Genomic DNA, 15,613 nt, shown 5'->3' with positions numbered 1-15,613 from the left:
TTTAAAAATTTTTAATTAAATCATGGCCAAAACCTTCCAAAATTAGGCAAAACACAGAAAACTACACATTCAAGAAGATGAGAAAACCCCAAACAGAATAAAGGTAAAAACTGACACATCAGAATCAAACTTCTAAACATTAAAGACAGTGAAAAAATCTTGAGAGCAACCAGAGAGAAAGGTGTTACCCAGAGGGAAAGCAATTCCATGGAAGCCTGAAGGAAGTGCTGTCACACCTTTCAAGTGCTGAAAGAAAAGAACTTTCAACCCAGGAATCTATATCCACCAAAAGCAGCCTTCAGGACCAAAGGTAAAATAAAGATATTCTCAAAGAGGAAACACTAAGAGAATCTGTCACCAACACACCTGCCCTAAGATAATTGCTAAAGAAAGATCTTCAAACATTAAGGAAAGATTAAAAAAAAGGAAACCTGGAACATCAGAAATGCAGAAAGAATAATGAAACAAGCAAACATGTGGGTGTTTCCTCCCAAGCTATTTAAAATGTCAGGTGACTGTAAAAAAAAAAAAGTTGTATCATTACTGTGGTTCTTGAGTACGCAAAGGAAATGTCTAGACAACTAAATTATAAAGTAGGAGAATAATGAAATCTAAATTGTGGTAAAATTTCTACATTCACCTATGCGGTACACTGTCCACACAAGTAGACTGCGTTAAATCACATAAACATACTCTAATTTGTAAAGCAACCACTAAAAAAGTTATACAAATAGCTATACTCAGAAATATAATATATAAATCAAAATGGAATATTAAAAAATACCACAGGAGAAATGGGAAACAAAGAAAAAACAAAGGGAAAACCAGAATAATAAATGACATGCTTACACTCTGCTACATTAATATTTACATTAAATGTAAACGGCCTAAATACATTATAAAAGACAGAAACTGACAGAGTGGATAAAAATGATCTACAGTATACTCTGTCTACAAGAAACTCATTTCAAATATTATGATATAGGTAGGGTTAAAGATGAAATTGTAAACAGATGGATAAAGATACGCCCTGCAAACACCAAACAAAAGAACACTGGGGTGGCTACACTAATATCAGATAAAGCAGATGTCTCACCACAATTACCAGGGAGAAGGAGGAACACTACATATGCTACAAGGGTCACTCCAACAAGAAGACATAGAATCCTAAGCGTGGATGCACCAAACAGCGCAGCTTCAAACCAGATGAAGTGAAAAGAGAAACAGACAAATCCACAATTACAGTTAGGGGTTTCAACACCCTTCTCCTGGTAATTAACAGAATCACCAGACAGAAAATCAGCAACCTATGAAAGAACTGAGTATCATAAATCAACAGGACCAAACTGACATTTACATAACACTCCAGTCAATGACAGAGTACATATTCCTTCCAAGTGCACTGGGAACACTCAACAACATAGACCAGATCTTAGGCCATAAAACAAACCTCAACAAATTTAAAGCAACTTAATCATACAGAGTATGTTCCCTGAACATAGTGGAATCACACCAGAATCAATCAAGAAGAAAAACAAACTAAGAAAAACTCCAAACACATGAAAATGAAAAAACACACTTCTGAACAATCCATAGGTCAAAGAGGAAGTCACAGGAAATCCAAAACATACTGATTATGGGGTACACCAGAAACTGACACACTGTAATTGACTACAATTTAAAAAAAACCACATTAGACTGAATGGAAATGAAAACACAACATAACAAAACTTGTGGATGCAGCTAAAGTTGTGCTTAGAGGGAGATATATAGCACTAAATGTTTATATTATATGAAAAAGTCCTCAAATCAGTAATCCAAATTTTCATCTCAATAATCAAGAAAAAGAAGAGCAAAACAAACGCAAAGCAGCAGAAAGAAGAACATAATACAAAATACAGGATAATATAGAATCAATGAAATCTGAAACCAGTAAACCAATGGAGAAAAACCCATCCAACCAAAAGCTGGCTCATTGAAAAGATTAATAAAATTCATAAACCTCTAGAAAGGCCAACGAAGAGAAGACAAAAATGACCAGTATCAGGGATGGAAGAAGTCCACACAAACATTATAAGCTAATAAGAAAATACCGCAAACTCTATACACATAAATTCAACAAGATGAGTCAGTTTCACAAAATCCCAGACAACTATAAGCCACCTAAGATGAAGATGATAATAGGAATAGTTCTGTAACAAGTAGAGAAACTGAATTTGTGACTCAAAAGCTTCAAATACAGGAATTTCCAGGCCCATAAGGTTTCTATGGAAAATTCCCTCAAAGAAAAATGAACACCAATTTACACAACATCTGCTAGAAAACAGAAGAGGAGGCAACGACCAACTATTTCATAAGCTCAGCATTACCTTGACGCCAAAGCCAAACAAAAACAGGAAAAACAAAACTAGCAACCAACATTCCCCCACGCACATAGGTACAAAGATCCTCAGCACAGGAGGGGCAGTCTGGGAGTACTCTGGAGGAGGCCTAGGACAGGAGGGCGGGCTCCTCACTCCAAGAAGGAAGGCGGTTCAAGCTTTTTGAGAACCAATCTCATTCACCTTATTAACAGGTGTAAGAAAACCCGCTAGGTCTTACCAACTAATGCAAAAAGCGTTGCCAAAACCGCGAAGCAAACCAGGCCTGTAAGGAGCTCCCTGCAGACAGTCTGCGAGGGTGGGCTGGGTCCGCATCTTTCTCCGGCTCAGCGCAGAACCCCCAGCCCCCTCCACCTCTTCCCCACTTCCGCCCCCCTCCCCTCCCCTCCCCGCCTACCTCCACCCCGTCTCCCTGCACGGCCCCGACCCCCACTTCGGGCTCCCCTCCCCGCCCCCAGGCCTGCCCCCTCACTCTCCGACCCCTCCCCTCCCAGCCTACCCCCACCCACCCCACCCTCCCTCCCTGCCGGACCCCCACCCTCACTTCGGGCTCCCCTCCCCGCCCCCAACCCCAGGCCTGCGGCTGTTCGGGAATCGCGAGTTTGTGCTTCGGCACCTCTGGCCTGACGGGTCCGCCAGCACCGCGGCGGGAACCTCGCGCCTCAGTCGGCGCAGTCCGCCCGCCGCCCGGCACGCACCCAGGTCGCAGTGAGGCGGCAGGCCGCTCTTCTCCCGGATCTTCTCCTCGCTCAGCACCAGCCACCCCGCCGGCGCCATGCTTTCAAACGGCGCGCACCTGCCCGCGCCTGCGCACTAGGGCCGCCAGGGGCCGCGGGGCGGCGGGGGGCGTGGTCAGAGATTCGGGGCGGGGGCGGGCTTGAGGGGCGGGGCCAAGGACAGCAGTCGGGTGCAGGAAAGTGGTGAGGTCTCCGGAAGGAGGGGTTATGCAAAGTCGGAGCGCGCCCAACGGCTTTCCTGGGGACCCGTCGTTCCTGGGGACCCGCCCCACTTGGAGACCCCGCCCCACCTGGGGACCTCCCCAACCTGCCCACCTCCAGATTTGCCGGTGTCCTGCGTTCCAGGTGCCCCAGGTTCTGCCCATGGCCCCCTCTACATGTGGTCTCGGTGCTCTCCCGCCGCGGTCACTGGGCGGCTGCAGGTCCTGCTCTGTCCCCTTCCTCAATTTCCAGACGATGAAATCTGGAGTCTGAAGTTGAGACTCACCAGCTGAGCAAGGGGTTCACGGAGTGTCCGTCGTCCCACTAGGCCTTTAGGGAAGACCTCCATTCCAGACCCAAATCAGCCCCAGGCATCCCAAGCCCTACGGTGCTCCCTCCCTCCCAGGCCTCCTGGTGTCTGGGGTGCCCCTACCACCTTACCCCACATTTGACTGGCTTGCTGGTAACATCCTCCAGCGTGTCACCTTCTGGGTGGTGACACAGAGGGGTGGCGATGGGGCTGTGGGCACAGAGGAGAAGGGGAGGTGTAGACAGGATGTCAGCACGGGGGGTAGACAGGGGTGTAGGGGAGGGGTATGGGGGTGTATGCAGGTGGTGCATCAGGGCACAGAACCCCCCCATGAGCAGGGCAGAGCCTCAGGACTGATGTGCCAGGCTCAAGGGGTCCTGTGCCGAGTGGCTTGTTGAGACCCGCAAGCACCCGATAGCACTTTGAGTTAAGATTGCTGTGTAACTGAACAAATTTCCATCCAGATGCTGCCCAGGGTTCTGCTTCGTACAGGACTGTGGAGGGACTCTGGCACACCTGAAGCTGGGAATGCAGTCACCAACCAGGTGTCCCCTGAGTGGAGCTGTTGCAACCAGGAGGCTAGGAACAGTGAGCAAATATCCTGGCTTTTAGAAGTAAACAGAGGTAAACAAAAGGTTTGTGTCACTGCCCCCCAGAGAAGTCGGCCAAGGCCCAGCCCACACCAAACACGGCTGCTGCCTCCTGCTGCTTGTCACTTCTGGCCAGGCAGCCCAGTCTCAAGCCCTCCACAGCTTTCTAGAGCATTCCGCAGAGGCTTCCAGACCATCATCCTCGAGCCCCAAACCACAGGGTCAGTCTGGAGGGGTCCTCCCAGGCACTGGCAGCCTGGGATGTCTTGGAATTTTCCTATACTTTTCCAAGTGTGGGTCCAGCCTGGCCGGGTCCAGGCAGTTGGTGTAGATGACAGAGCAGATCAGGGTGAAGTACAAACAGAACCTGAACTTAATTAACTGGTTTCCCAACTACAAAGTGAGTGACAGTTCTGATAGCCATCCCTCTTGCCTCTGTCATCTGTAACTATCAACTGCTGAACTGGTCATTGACTACTGACTGAACCTGAGTGCGGACTGAACCTAGGTGCTATCAGAAAAACAAAAGTGGAAGATGTTTGCCTTCAAGAAACTTACAGTTTATAGCACAGCGTGTGCTTGAAACGTTGTTTCGGGAAAACTTTTGTGAAACTGAAAAATGCCCCTTTTCCTCCAAAGAATCCATGCAAAATCCTTGGACCCTACGAATGTTACCTTATACAGCAAAAGATGAGCTTAACCTAAGGATGTGGAGAGGAGTGCATCCTGGATTTTCTGGGTGGGCCCTAAACGCAATCCTGTGTCCTTAGACAGAAAGGAAGACTCGGAGAGACACACACACTCAGGACCTCACAGGATGACAGAGGCAAAGGTTGGGGTGTTGTGGCCACAAGCCCAGGGATGTCTGGAGCCACCAGCAGCTGGAAAAGGCAGGAAGGACCCTCTCCTAGCCCCTGCAACACCTTAATGCCAAACTCTGGCCCCCCAGTCTGTAGAGACTAGTTATGGCCGCCCCAGAAAACCTACACACACATTCCAAATTCAGTCGCATATCAAAACACAGGGCTACCTCAGCAGTCACCTCGGTCTGTCCTCTTATGTACAGAAGACTGGGGCTCACAGGGGTCACATGCTCACCAAGTCCCAAGGATGCCAGCTGCTTTTATCTGGGGGACCCCTGCTCTGCAGGACATCCCAGGTACACGTGGTCACAGTGAACCAGCACGTGAGAGCTGGGAAGAGGCTCCATGGATAGTCCTGTGTCCCTCACATCTCTGGGCACCTGGTGGGACAGGGAGGCCCAGCCAGGCCCTGTTCCCACTCTGCTGTCGGCCACCTCTCACCCCAGGCATCTCGAGAGGAACCGAGGGGCAGGTAGGGATCTGGCCTCGTCAGCCACAAAGGTGTTTTCTAGACCAATGGCCATGAGGATCCCGCTGGGGAGAGGGTGACCCTCGTTCACGCCCGTTTTACCAGGCAGGGATCTGGGGCTGGAAGGGAGCACCAGCTTCCCAGTGTCCACACCCAGACCTGACTCCTCACCTCAGCTCCTCACCACTGAGGGAGACCGCTCCCAAAAAGACCCTGGGAATGCTGGCCTGGAAGGGAGGCCCTGCCATCAGCAGCCTGCCGCAGTGGGGCCCAAAGGCCCGCATTCTGGTGGGGGCTCCACACTGGAACCATGTTACTCAAGGTGTCCACCTCCCCCAGGACCCCAAGGGAAAGACCAGGTTGTCTCCTGTGGGTTATATGAGCTGTTTTCTGTACTGATTTAACCTCGAGTGACCTTTTTCAGAGCTCAACCCCTGTGAATGATTTTCTTCAAAGGTTTCTTTTCAGTCTCAAGGAACAGGAAGCAATATCCTTTCAAAAACCAATTAGCCACATATTTTTGCTCATTAAATAAATATTTTTACTTTGGACCCAACTGATTTTTCAGATAGTAAACAGTGAGGCTGACTCACCTGTTTGCAACTCCAACGCCCTTTCCTCCCGGGACCGTTGAGGTCCCCAGGGGCGGCGACGCCTAGCCTCGGGTGGGGACCGGCCGTATCCCACGACACACACCTGAATCCTCATCGACTTGGAGGACGTTTGGAGGTGGGCTTGTAACTTGTGATGTGCCGTCTTCCTGGAACTCTGAGGTTGGGGCACAGCATGACTTGCCTGGAAGAGAAAGATGCCAAAGGACTAAAAGTGCTAAGGAGACAGGCGAGCGGGCAGGAGGCACCTGCAGGGAGGCTGCGGCTCTCACTGCTTCCACTGGGGGCGCCTGTCTGAGCAAAGAGCCGCGGGCTGAGGGTGGCAGTCACACGAGGGAAGCAGCTGCAGAGGAGGGGCTGGCTGGCGGCCACTCCCGGGCTGGCCCGCACCCCCAGCACCAGCACCTCTGAAGCCAAAAGCCAAATGAGTGTTTGCTCCCCTTTCGGCCACTTACTTCTTGTCTGGAATCACTTTTCTGCTGACCCCGTAAACCCACTTCCCCGCTTAACCTTCGGGGGCGTTTGGTCTTTCTCCATTTTTGTCCAGAACTGCAGGATTCAAAACCAAACGGCAGGTTTACACAAAAGTTTATTTCACGTAGTTTTTTTAAAATAAGTGTCATATCAGATATTTAAGTGATTTAATATTTAAACATTCATTAAACTAAATAGTTAGTTTAATGCACTTGAATGGAAATAGTCATAAGCTACTCAGCCATAAATAAAGAACAAAATAAGACCCTTTGCAGCGACATGGATGGGCCTGGAGATCATCGTTCTAAGCAAAGTAAGCCAAACAGAGAAGGAAAAGCATCATATGACACTTTTTATATGTGGAATCTAAAAAAGGACACAAATGAAGTTATTTACAAAACAGAGACAGAATCACAGACATAGAAAAAACTTATGGCTACTGGGGAGAAAAAAGGGGAAGGGATAAACAGGGAGTTTGGGATCAGCAGATACACACTATTGTATATAAAATGGATAAACAACAAGGTCCAATGTACAGCACAGGGAACAATATTCAATACCTTGTAATAACCTATAATGAAAAAGAATATGAAAAGAAGTATGTATGTGTATGTGTGTAATGGAATCACCATGCTGTACACCAGAAATTAACACAACATTGTAAATCGACTATAACTCAATTTAAAAAAAAAAAGGAAATAGCATAGGTATTGGAAGAATAAATAATTAAAGATTTGGAGCAGAAATTCAAAGGAGCAGAATAAACAAATAATGGAAATACATAAACAGCTTTCAGTTTTTAGTAGTTCTCAATTTTGTTGTTTACACATTCATAAGTTGATTTATTATTTTTGGTGAATATTCATGGATTCATTTAAGTGGTTCATTTTCTATTTTCTAATTGCGGAAGTGAATGTGGAACTGGTTTATGGGATAATTTCTAACCCACGCTAAAGGCTGTGTGTCATTGAATTCAGTTAACATGTGAGAAGGAAATACTAGAAAACAGATGAAAGCCATACCATAATATTCAAAGGGAGCTAAAAAGAAACAAAATGATAGAAACTGAAAGAACAGCACAATCTAGAGACCGAAAATCTTAGAAGTGATTGGAGGAAGTGAATATTTGAAAAGACAGATGACTAAACTCAGGAAAGAATTTAAAATATTTTTAAAATTTAAAGAAGATTAAGCAAGAAGCAACACAGCTATTAAAAATCACAGTGGATATTGCCTGAAGAGAAACAAAAGAAATGCAGAATATTCTTTAAAAGTTGCAGGAGGGGGAGGCAAGGATTCTAGCCGAGGCGACAGAGAAGATGGACAAAGGGCGTAGACACACATCTCTGAGGACAAAAAGTGATCCTGGAAAGCTTCCTGGAAGAGGAAGAGTCACCCGAAAACATGTTTTGGAAGAGTTCATCGGGTTCTGGGAAAACAGCCCAGAGTGACCAGCACGGAGGCTTTCATTAGCAAAGCTGGTGAACGTTGCAGAAGAAGAGGATTTATTCGGTGATCAAGACAAAAAGACCGAGTCGCTGGTAAAGGAAAGAAAATCAGAGTCCTCGTCTCGCCAGAAGATAACGAGGTGACACATTTAAGATGATCAAGGAAAGAGAGTATAGGCCGGGGCCCTAAACCCAGCCAGACTGACCTCACATGTGACTGGAAGGGCAACAGTGGCACTGTGCCCACAGGACTCCGGGGGGGCCATTTGTGTCGGGAGCCCGTCCCGAGGGCCGCAGCAGCGGCAGTCAGCAGCCTCTCTCCCACAGGGATGGCTGGTAACTCTCCTAGGCTCCCTGAGCAAAAGGCAGGTTCTTACGTAACCCTTTAAATATGAAAACCATTCTTACTGGGGTCTCATAGAAGCAGCTGGTGGGCCTGATGCCACGGTGAGCGGTGGGTTCGCTGGCCTCTGCTCGGACCACCAATAGGGCCAGGCAGGCACCAATATTAGGCTGGTGATCGCAATCAGAATTAAGATTAGAATTTGGAATCTAGTTTTGGATTCAAGATTCTAAGCACAGAACTTGTAGTCCAAACTCTGAACCGAGAACTTAGACCAATAAATTGAAAGCAGACCCAGAGTGAGGATTTGGAAGTGCAGTGTCAGCAGTGCGTGCTGACATCAACAGTATTTCTTAAACTCTTGAGACATATACTGCTGCCTTCTCAGTTTAATTTAGTTAATTACCTTACCCGCACATTGTAAACGTTACTTTTTTTTATCATGGCACCTTGATGAAGAGATGAAAAAGCTCCATCACCCCAAACACTTGTCTGGGCTTCCCTTTTTTTTTGAAGTCTTACCCCTCCTTCACATCGAACTCCTGGAAGACACACGTTTGTTTCTCCATCTCTAAAGTTTTGTCTTTTGCAGAATGTCCCATACATTTACCACTGAGGCTGGCATCTTTCGCTCAGCAGGATGTCTTTGGAGTCATCCAAGTTGTTGTATGTATCAATACTTTGTTCCGTGTTATTACTGAGTGGTATTCCACCGTGTGGATGTACAGCTTTGTCCATTTACCTGTTGAGAGATATTAAGTTGTTTCTAGTTCTTGGTGATTGTGGATAAATCTACTATAAATAGTCAGGGATAGATTCTTCTGTGAAACAAGCTGTCGTTTCCCAAGGCGAATGTCTAGGGATGGACTGCTGAATCACACGGTAAATGGACGCTGAGCTTTACGAGTGATCCAGAGCCGCTGTATCACTCACTCTCCCGCCAGCAACAGAGGGGAGTCCCGTTGCTCTGCATCCTCACCAGCATCTGATCATGTACGTGTTTTCCTTTCCTTCCTTTCTCCTCTTTCTCCTTCCGTGCTGTTCTGGTAAGCACAGAGGAGTGTCACTTTGTGGTTCAGCTTGCATCTCCCTCGACACTAACGGTACTGAATGCCCTTTATGAGCTTCTTTGTCGTCTGCACTCCTTCAGTGAACTGTCTGTTCAAATTGTCTGTCTCTCTTTACGTATTGGGTTGTTTGTTTGAAATCTCTTTATACATTCTAGACACAAGTTCTTTGTCAAATAAGGGACTCACGAACATATTCTCTTAGTCTGTAACTTGATTTTCAGTCTCTCAATCAAAGGTTTTGATTTTCGTGATGTCTAATTTATCCATTTTTTCTTTTATGATTTGTGCTTTTGGTGTTACACCTATGAATTCATTTCTAACCCAAAGTCAAAAACATTTTCTCCTATGTTTTCTTCTAAAAGTTTTATACTTTGTATTTATTAATTATCTATTTTGATTTAATTTTTATAGATCAATGTAGATCATTTTTTGTGTGTGTGGATGTCCAGCTGTTTCAACATCATTTGTTTAAAAGATAATCCTTTCTCCACTGAATTGCCTTTGCATCCACGATAAAAATCAATTGGCCATATTTGTGTGGGTCTGTTTCTCTCTGTTTCTCCCCTTTTTTTCCCATTGATTTGTGTCTATCTTTTGCCAGTACCACACTGTCTTTGTCATAGTACCTTTACAGTCATTCTTAAATCAGGTAACGTCAGTCCTCCAACCTTGCTCCTTTTCAAAACTGATCTGGCTAATCTCATCCTTTGCCCTTCCATATAAATTTCAGAACATGCTTCTCTTTATCTAGAAAAATCTTGCTGAAATTTTTGAATTGGAATTGCATTAAACCTATAGATCAATTTCGGGAGAACTGACTTTTTTACTATGTTGAGTCTCCCAATCCGTGAACACGTTATATCTTCTTTGATTTCTTTCATCAGCGTATTGTAATTTTTAGCCTATAGACCCTGTTCATGTTTTGTTAAGTGTATACGTATTTTCTTTTCTTTGGAGCTACTGTCGATGGCACCGCGTTGTAAATTTTGGTCTCCACATGTTTGTTGTTAGGATATAAAACTGCAGTTGATTTTCCTGTGTTGAGCTTGTGTTCTGTGACCTTGTCTAACTCACTTGTTAACTCTAGGTGTTTTGTTTTGTTTTGTCAATTGATTTTTCACATTAACAACTATACCATCTACAAACAGAGGTGGCTTTATTCCTTCCTTTCCAATCTGCGTGCTATGCCTTCATCTAGCTTTGTTGCACCAGGACTTCCAGTATGCCGTTAAAATGAGTGGTGAGAGCGAACATCTCCTCTATCCAGATCTTGGAAAGTGTTGATTGTTTGCCATTGAGGAAGACGTTAGATGTACATGTTTAAATAGATGCCCTCTATCAGGGTAAGGAAGCGCCCTTCTGTTCCTAGTTTGCTGAGGGTTCTTTTCATGAACAGGTCTTGGATTTTGTCTTTTTTTTTTATGCATCATTTGAGATGATCACATAGTTTTTCTTCTTCCTCTGTTAATGTGGTGGATTGAACTGGTTGAATTTCAAATGTTTCGCCAGCCTTACACCCCGCCTGGTCACAACACATCATCATTGTTACATGGGTTTAGTTCAATTTGCTCATATACTATTGAGTGTTTTTGCATCTAGGTTTATGAGGTATATTTCTATGAAGTTTTATTCTTGTGCTGTCACTTACCTGGTTTTGCCACCAAGGTGATGCTGGCCTCTGAAATCAGATGGGAAGTTTTTCCTCTTCTGTCTCCTGGAAGAGAGTGTGTAGATCTGATCGTATTTCTTCTTTAAATATTCATAAAACCACCAACGAAACTGTCTGCATCTGGAATTTCCATTTTCAGGTTTTCCACCATGTAGTCAATTACTTTCATACAAGAAGGGTTGTCTGGGTTGTTTGTTTCTTCTTGGATGAGTTTTGGTAGTTTGTGACTTTCAGATAATCGGCCATTTCATCTAAGCTGTCGAGTGCGTGTGCCCAAGCACGCCATGCTGGTCCTCGCATCCTCTCCGTGCCTTGGTGTCCGTGGGCTCCCTCCTCTCTCTGCAGTCCATGTCTCCTCTGCCCCTCTGCCCCTCAGCAGTCTGGTTAGCTGTCTGTCAGTTTAATTGGTCTTCCCCAGGCGCCAGCTTTGTCTCACTGATTTTTCCCTTACCGTCTCTGTTCTAGTTGCGTCGATCTCTCCTGCGTTTGCTGTGTCCTACCTTCTGCTTGCCTTCAGTTTAACTTGGGCTTCGTCTTCTAACTCCTCAGGTGGCGCTTACACTGTTAGTTTCTAATTTCTTCCATTTTAATGTTTTCTTTATTCTTTCTATTTAAAGATCAGTTAAGTGATTGATACCATTTACATTTACTAATATTAATGCAGTTAGGTCTATGCATTTCCCTCCAAACACTGTTTAGTTTTAATATGTTATGTCTTTATTTTCACTCAGTTCAAATAACTTCCAATTTTCCTGAGACATCCTCCCTGACATGTGGATGGTCTAGAAGTGTTTGTTTAATTTCCATGTATTTGGGGAATCTTCCAGATATTATTTTGTTATTGATTTCCAGTTTAATTTTACTGTGGGTTTTTTTTTAATTTTAAGTTTAGTCAGGCATGTTGTTGTCTATCTTGGTGAGTGTTCCATTGGTGCTTAAAAAGAGTGTGTATTTTGATGTCGTTTGGTGTAGCGTTCTACAAATTTCAGTTAGATCCAGTCTGACAGTTTCTGTCTTCATTGCGTTCTTAGATCATCTGCATTTATTTTAACTATTGAAACATTTGAATTTAGAGCCATCATTTTATTCCATGTTCTCTGTCGCCTCTGTTTTTTCTCTTCTCCCCCTTCCCTGCCTTCTTTTGGATTATTGGAATATTTTCTAGTACTTCGTAATTTAGGTTTACCTGTTGTTTTTTTTCTAGTTTTTAAACTAAATCCATTTACAGAGTTTCTTTAGTGGTCGCTCTAGGGATTACGATACACATACTAACTTCCTTCTGATGTTCAATCTTCTAGAATTAATATTTTACCATTTTGAGTGGGATGGAGAGAGTCTGTCACCACACAGCTCTCTCCCACTTCCCCTTTTCTGTTCTGGCCTCACACGTATCACAGCCGTATGCACTGAAATCCCACCGCACAGCATCAGAATTACTGCTTCCAACCGCCATCCTTAGTTTACAGACACAAGCTGTCTACAATTTAAAATATAATGATGTAGGAAGTCATAAATAAAGGAATGGGAAAAGGTACCCCAGACAAACATCAAGTAAATAAAACCTGTCCCACAGCCCTGTCAATGCTGGACAAACAGAAAAGCCGGAGTGCGGAGGAGGGACCATGCACTGAGCTTACCCCGCCCTCCCGCCCTCCCTCCTTCCTTCCTGCAGCACGAGTTCCGGGGACGTGTCCTCTGCCTGAAGGGCTCCGTGGCATCCCCGTTAAAGCAGGCACAAGCTGGCCACAAGCTCTCTTAGTGCTTCTTCACTGGCAAATGTCTCTATTTCCTTCATTTCTGAAGAGTGATTTTGTGGGACAGACAACTCGGCTCAATGGCCCTTTGGGCCTGGTATTTCCAACATGTCCCTCCACATCTCTGGTCTCCATGGAGTCTGATGAGCAACCCCAGTCTCCTGAGTCGATGCACCCCTGTGGGGACCATGGCACTCCTCTCTGCTTCCTGTCATGAAAGTGACTAATTCACAGAAACGCTCCCTTCTCAGCAAATGCTCTGTGGAGCCCCTGCCACCGGCCTCTTGCTGGGCATGGTGGGAAGCAGACCATTGGTCTAGAGGTCCAGCAGATGCGTGATGGAGGATGGAAGTTGCCCTCTCTGATCAGCATGAGCCATCAGTTTGTCCTCTGGAACTTTGGGAGAGGCCACACCAGGTGCAGGTGCAAGAGAACCGTCACAGTTTAAGCAGAAGACAACACACGCTGCCGTGGGCCGAAGTGTGTCCCCCAAAGATGTGTCCAGATGCTGAGCCCAGGCCCATGAAGGTGACTTTATTGGGAAGTAGGGCCCTTGCAGGTACAACTCAGTCAAGAAGAAGTCCTACTGAATCAGGTGGCCCTAAGCCAGTGAGCGGTGTCCTGGAAGGAAGAGGGAATCTTGGACCAGACATGCACAGAGGAACACAAGCAAGTGAAGGCAGAGGCAGCGGTCAGGGTGATGCTGCCACAGGCCCAAGGGCTCCGGCACCACCAGAACCCGCAAGAGGCAGGAGGACCCTCCCTTAGAGGGATGTGGTTCCGAGCTGGCTGGTGAGGACAGTGTTCTCTCACCGAGTGTCTTCGTGGATCTCTGGTCTGGAGAGGAGCTGGTGCCTCTTGCCGGCCATGAGTGTGGACTTGGAGGCAGACCCTCCAGCCTCAGGCGAGCCCCAGCTGAGAGCCCTCGAGGCCGACCAGCCAGCTAAACCCCTGCATCTTCACCCAGGAGCCAGTTCACAGGGATCGTTGTTTACAGCTGCTACTTTTTAGGGTGAAACACAGAACTGACACTCCTCCACAGATGGCTTGGGTGGACCATGGAGCGCCGGGGATTGAACTCTGGACGGCGCCATTTCCCTCTCTCATTATGAGTTGTCTTCCTTCAGAGGAAAAACAGCATGTTCCCAGCGCATTACTGATGACTTGCAAAGCGGTGGCATGACTTCAAAACAGGGCCTGTATCCTGGTGTCCTGAGGAGTAGCTGAGAAGTGTGGGCCCGCCCTCTGCTTCTGGGCACTCTTCCTGAAGGCTTAGGCCTGCCGTGCCAAATTACCCCCTCTTCCTGCTGGCAGGAATCTTCTGAGCCGTGACCTGTGAGGTGGCCCCTCGTGAGGGGACTTGTGGGTGCCAGGTGGTGCCAAGAACAGCGCAGGCCTCTGCATGCCGCATTCCTCCCTGGTGTCAGGTGTCCAGAGATGAGCCCCCACATCTGCCCTGCAAACGGCTGGGACGTTCATGGATGGGGGTGGGAGTGATGTCTCACTCATTTTTATTTCAGGGTTATAGACCGAAAACATCACCATTGTTTAAGAATCTAATACCCACAAACACTTCACAGCATTTCTAATGTAAATGGGTCACAGAACAGTGGTGATGTTTTTCCACTCTGTCTACAAAAACGGCAGGGACGGCGTCAAGGAAACTTCAAAACAACAGGGCAGCCGGGGTGGGTTCCGAGGTCAGTGAGGTCCAGGAGCTGCACACAGGGCTCCTTCCCGGTCACCCAGGGCCCGTCCGACAAGCCCTGCAGCAAAGAAATGACAGCCCTGCTCCACGCGAGCCTCGCCGACATGGGGTCCTTGCTCCAAACGCCCAAGGGCATTGGTCCCAGGGGGACAATGAGATAGGTGGCTGCATGGGCTGGTTGCTGTAGAAACGAGTCTGTGTCCGTTTTCCCCGACGTCTGGTTAATCTGGTGAAGTCTTATCCTGGGTGGGAAGAAATAAAGACAGAGGAAGATGGAAAGGCCCCGATGGGATGAAGAGAGCCTGCTCTGAGCAGACGGCAACGGGGCGTCTTAACTCTGTCCTCTTCCTTCAGCTTTTCCTCTTGGAACCTCAGCTTATCCCAGCAGGGTTTCAACGCCCAGTTACTGTCCAGGGCAAGTTGCAGGGTCCAAGGCTTTGGGGCCGGGGTAGGTGAGGCGGTCAGAGCAGGTGGCACCAGCAGGGAGGACCCGGTGGCTCCGCATCGCTGTGTCGTGTGTCCTCCGTGCTGGCAGAGCCCCATGGGAGGCCCTGGGCAAACGCGCACACAGCACTGGAAACCGCGCCCCACGTGACGCCAGCGGTGGCTGTTAAGGGTGTTTTGTCACACTTTGCTCCAATTGCGTCTTCTTTCCAAAAGTGACAGTTAAGCACACAAGCTGAAATCAGGGTCATGCAGAAGTGAGCGAGCCCCACGCCAGGCAGCGAGTGGCTTTCTCCTCAGCTGCCTCTGGTCAGTGCCCGTGGGGTGGTGTCCAAGGAGTCACTCCCTTCTCACCTGTTCCCTGCACTGTCCTGGCAGGTGGCTATCACCGTGCACAGCACCAATCACCTGAGGTCGCCCCCCAGGAAGCAAGCGGAGGGACACAAAGAAAGGCGTCAGAGCAAGTGTGTCCCGGATGGAGCAGAACCGCAGGCAGGACGAGAGCGTGTCTGCACTCACATGTATGCGTGCCTGTGTAAGT

The 15,613-nt window shown here is 47.0% G+C and overlaps 1 protein-coding gene across 4 annotated transcripts in view; it reads right to left on the bottom strand.

Moving 5' to 3' along the window:
* Nucleotides 1–3,205, bottom strand: part of CEP72 (centrosomal protein 72) — a 28,590-nt gene extending 25,385 nt beyond the window's left edge. For 2 of the 4 annotated variants that reach the window (XM_074355536.1, XM_074355562.1), the window contains exon 1: nucleotides 3,080–3,205. In XM_074355536.1, the coding sequence (XP_074211637.1) occupies nucleotides 3,080–3,158 (79 nt within the window). In that variant the 5' untranslated portion in view covers nucleotides 3,159–3,205. Of the gene's footprint in view, nucleotides 1–2,997 lie in introns of all 4 variants that reach the window. The other 2 variants (XM_074355528.1, XM_074355543.1) reach the window with 2 other exon arrangements.
* Between the last annotated feature and the right edge of the window lie 12,408 nt (nucleotides 3,206–15,613).

The sequence above is a fragment of the Camelus bactrianus genome, chromosome 3 (assembly GCF_048773025.1).
Source record: "Camelus bactrianus isolate YW-2024 breed Bactrian camel chromosome 3, ASM4877302v1, whole genome shotgun sequence".
Taxonomy (NCBI): domain Eukaryota; kingdom Metazoa; phylum Chordata; class Mammalia; order Artiodactyla; family Camelidae; genus Camelus; species Camelus bactrianus.
This window is presented reverse-complemented; position numbering and strand designations above follow the sequence as displayed.